Consider the following 3,490-nt stretch of genomic DNA (forward strand, 5'->3'; position numbering starts at 1 on the left):
AGTCAACACCGGCGGAGTCTCGGAGCCGCTGCAGAAGGGGATACAGAGCGATGCAGGGATTTGTGAGGTTACGGCGCGCCGGCTGCAGGATGCACTAGGCGGCTGGCCCGGGGACCCGGCGCTGACTTGTTGGAACCCGAGTGCTCGGCGCTGCACGGGAGAGTGGATGAGTTGAAGTTGCTCTCCCGGGGCTCCTCGTCCACGCTGCCGGGAGGTATCCGAGAGGCCGGGCAGCCGCTCCGGCTGGCCATTGATTGGGTACCGGGAGCTCTCTTTTCCCCCTCGCTTTCTTTTCCCCCCCCGTCTTGTTGCATGCCAGAAAATCACCGGCCGCTGCTCGCCCGCCCTGGGTGCGAGGTCTTTCGCTGCGCTCTCTCCCGTCCATTGTGCAAGCCAAAGATGAAAGACCGAAGGGGAGAAAGTTAACGAAATCGCCCACATGCGCTGGATCAGTCCACGGCTTGGGGAAAGGCATCCAGAGAAGGTGGGAGCGGAGAGTTTGAAGTCTTTACCGGCGGGAAGATGGCGGACTGGAGCTGAAAGTGTTGATTGGGAAACTTGGGTGATTCTTGTGTTTATTTACAATCCTCTTGACCCAAGAAGGACACATGCAGGCCAAAAAACGCTATTTCATCCTCCTCTCAGCTGGCTCTTGTCTCGCCCTTTTGTTTTATTTCGGAGGCTTGCAGTTTAGGGCATCGAGGAGCCGCGGCCGGAGAGAGGAGTACAACGGTCGGAATGGCTTGCACCACCCGAGCCCGGATCATTTCTGGCCCCGCTTCCCGGACGCTCTGCGCCCCTTCGTTCCCTGGGAGCAATTGGAAAACGAGGATTCCAGCGCGCACATTTCCCACCGGCAGAAGCGAGACGCCAACTCGAGCATCTACAAAGGCAAGAAGTGCCGCATGGAGTCCTGCTTCGATTTCGCCCTTTGCAAGAAAAACGGCTTCAAAGTCTACGTGTACCCTCAGCAGAAAGGGGAGAAAATCGCCGAAAGTTACCGAAACATTCTAGCGGCCATCGAGGGCTCCCGGTTCTACACCTCGGACCCCAGCCAGGCGTGCCTCTTTGTCCTCAGTCTGGATACTTTAGACAGAGACCAGTTGTCCCCCCAGTACGTGCACAACCTGCGGTCCAAAGTGCAGAGCCTCCACTTGTGGAACAGTGGTAGGAACCACCTGATTTTTAATTTATACTCCGGCACTTGGCCTGACTACACTGAGGACGTGGGCTTTGACATCGGCCAGGCCATGCTCGCCAAGGCCAGCATCAGCACCGAGAACTTCCGACCCAACTTTGATGTTTCTCTTCCCCTCTTTTCTAAGGATCACCCCAGGACCGGAGGGGAGAGGGGTTTTTTGAAGTTTAACACCATCCCTCCTCTCAGGAAGTACATGCTGGTCTTCAAGGGGAAGAGGTACCTGACAGGGATAGGGTCTGACACCAGGAATGCCTTATATCACGTGCACAACGGGGAGGATGTCGTGCTCCTCACCACCTGCAAGCACGGCAAAGACTGGCAGAAACACAAGGACTCTCGCTGCGACCGAGACAACACCGAGTATGAGAAGTAAGTGGCTCGCCGCTCTGGTGCCTTGTGAGAGCCCTCCCCTCGCCCTGCCCTGGTGAAGCTGGGGTGGTGGGTGACCGTGTATTCCTCTACCCCGTTCTGAACCGGGGACTGAGGGTCTGGGTGCCGAACTGGCAGAACACACACAGGAGGCAGGGGGTTCGAGTTCCTTCAGCAGATGGGAAATCTTGGAGCACTTGCTTCAGCCCAGGAGGCGGCAGTGGGAGCTCCCTCTTGCTTACAGCCTTTGGGACGATGGGACTCTTCGGAAGGGTGTGGTTGTTAGCCATGTTTAGGGATGCTTTACCTGTCGGTTCCGAAAGGTGTTTTCTGAGGTTCTGTAGAGACCCCAAGAGGCTCAGAATCCTCGTCCCCATAGGCCCGAGACTTTCTCCCAAGATCCTTTTTCAGGAGCAGGAGCAACGGCTTGCTCTCCTCCATCCTTTGATGCCAGCTTCCTCAGCCTGGAAGTTCCTCTTTCCATGACCCTGGGAATTCCTGGAGCCAGTGGAAAGTGTTTCATATTTATCCTAAATTTTATATGCCCTTCCACCCCCCACCCCCCCAATCAGGTCACTGGCATTTGTGAAAGGGGGTTGAAAGTTCATTGGGGCCTGTGTTCTTTGTACTCATCCAACCATCCATTCACTCATTCATTTATTCGTGCACGCAACAACTACCTCTTTGCTTGCCACCAGGACTTGGGTTTGGCGGTGGGCCTCAGCCCGACACCTAACTACAGCCTGAGCGCTGGTGCTGTAAACTCCAGGGGCTAATTTAGATTTCCCCCTTCGCCTTTGTCTCTCCTCATTTGCATGTAAATCATCGACTGTTACTCTATGAATGGGTGTGAGATGCCTCTTCACCCTTGGGAGTGAGGCAAGTTTTGTCCAGTTGCTAAGTAACTGACTTGGTTACTTTGTAGCCTTTCGAATTCTTTCTAACTCTTTCTTAGAGACTTGGTATCTGGCACCCCGCACTGAGAGGGTCCTAGTAAGCCCCTAAATCTAGCTTCCCTCCGAATCCTGCCCTGGAAGTCCGCTTCCTGGGAGGTGGTGTGGGCTCCCAGCCTCCTCTATCTGGCTGTATGTGAGTGAGTACCTGATGAAGTGAAGTTCCAAGGTGCCTTTCCCCTAAGAAACAGTTAAAAACCAGAGCAACTTTGTGCCTGTTTGGGGGATAGGCCTGGGACCTCTCAGTTGAGCCCCAGGGGGACCGGGACCAGCAGGTTTTGTGATGGATTCATGCAGCACTGCAGACCTGGTGTGAGCCGGAAGGGGCAGGGTGGGAACTGAGTCCTGAGATGAAAGCTCCGATTGTTGTGTGTGTGTGTATGTGTGTGTGTGTGGGGGGGGCGGGTGCCCTCAGACCCCAGGACCTCTGGAGGAGTGACTGGAAGAGGAATTACAGTCCTCCGACAGTGGGCCAGAGTGGGAGATGGGAGACCACCGCCACCAACACCCTCTCCCCCACCCCACCAGGGAAGCCTGAGGCAGGGTCCATTAGGGATGTCGATTTTCCCCTTGGGCCGCTGCAACTTGTGCCTGGGCATTGCCTGGGTGCCAGCGAGGCACTGGGTTAGACTTTTCCTTGCGGGAGCAACTGAAACTCCTGTTGTTAACGAACTGCTTTGTTTATCCGACATTTACATTAACCTATTCCTGTGGGCGCTTGTCTGAAAAAGAAAAAAAACAACCCCAACTGCTTATAGCCTTTCAGGAATTTCTTTGTCTGGCTTACGGTGGAGTAACCTGAGATGCAGTCTAACCTCTCTGCCTCTTCTGAAGTAAGTCTCACCAAAATTTGTAGAAGGAGCCTGGGGCTTCTTCATCCTCAGAATGGTCTGAAAGGAGGAATTTCACCTGAGACCTTTGAATTCTCCACCCAACCAGACAGCCTGTCTTCCTCTAGTATCTTCCC

At 54.7% G+C, this 3,490-nt stretch overlaps 1 protein-coding gene across 1 annotated transcript in view; it reads left to right on the forward strand.

The window, feature by feature from the left end:
- Positions 1–39: 39 nt before the first annotated feature.
- The window catches only part of EXT1 (exostosin glycosyltransferase 1), a 309,869-nt gene continuing 306,418 nt past the window's right edge, over positions 40–3,490 (forward strand). Inside the window, exon 1 of the mRNA XM_004697419.3 lies at positions 40–1,570. Coding sequence (XP_004697476.1) covers positions 609–1,570 — 962 coding nt within the window. The 5' untranslated portion in view covers positions 40–608. The remainder of the gene's footprint in view (positions 1,571–3,490) is intronic.

The sequence above is a fragment of the Echinops telfairi genome, unplaced genomic scaffold (assembly GCF_000313985.2).
Source record: "Echinops telfairi isolate 266 unplaced genomic scaffold, ASM31398v2 ScPeMD7_1;HRSCAF=3_0, whole genome shotgun sequence".
Taxonomy (NCBI): Eukaryota; Metazoa; Chordata; class Mammalia; order Afrosoricida; family Tenrecidae; genus Echinops; species Echinops telfairi.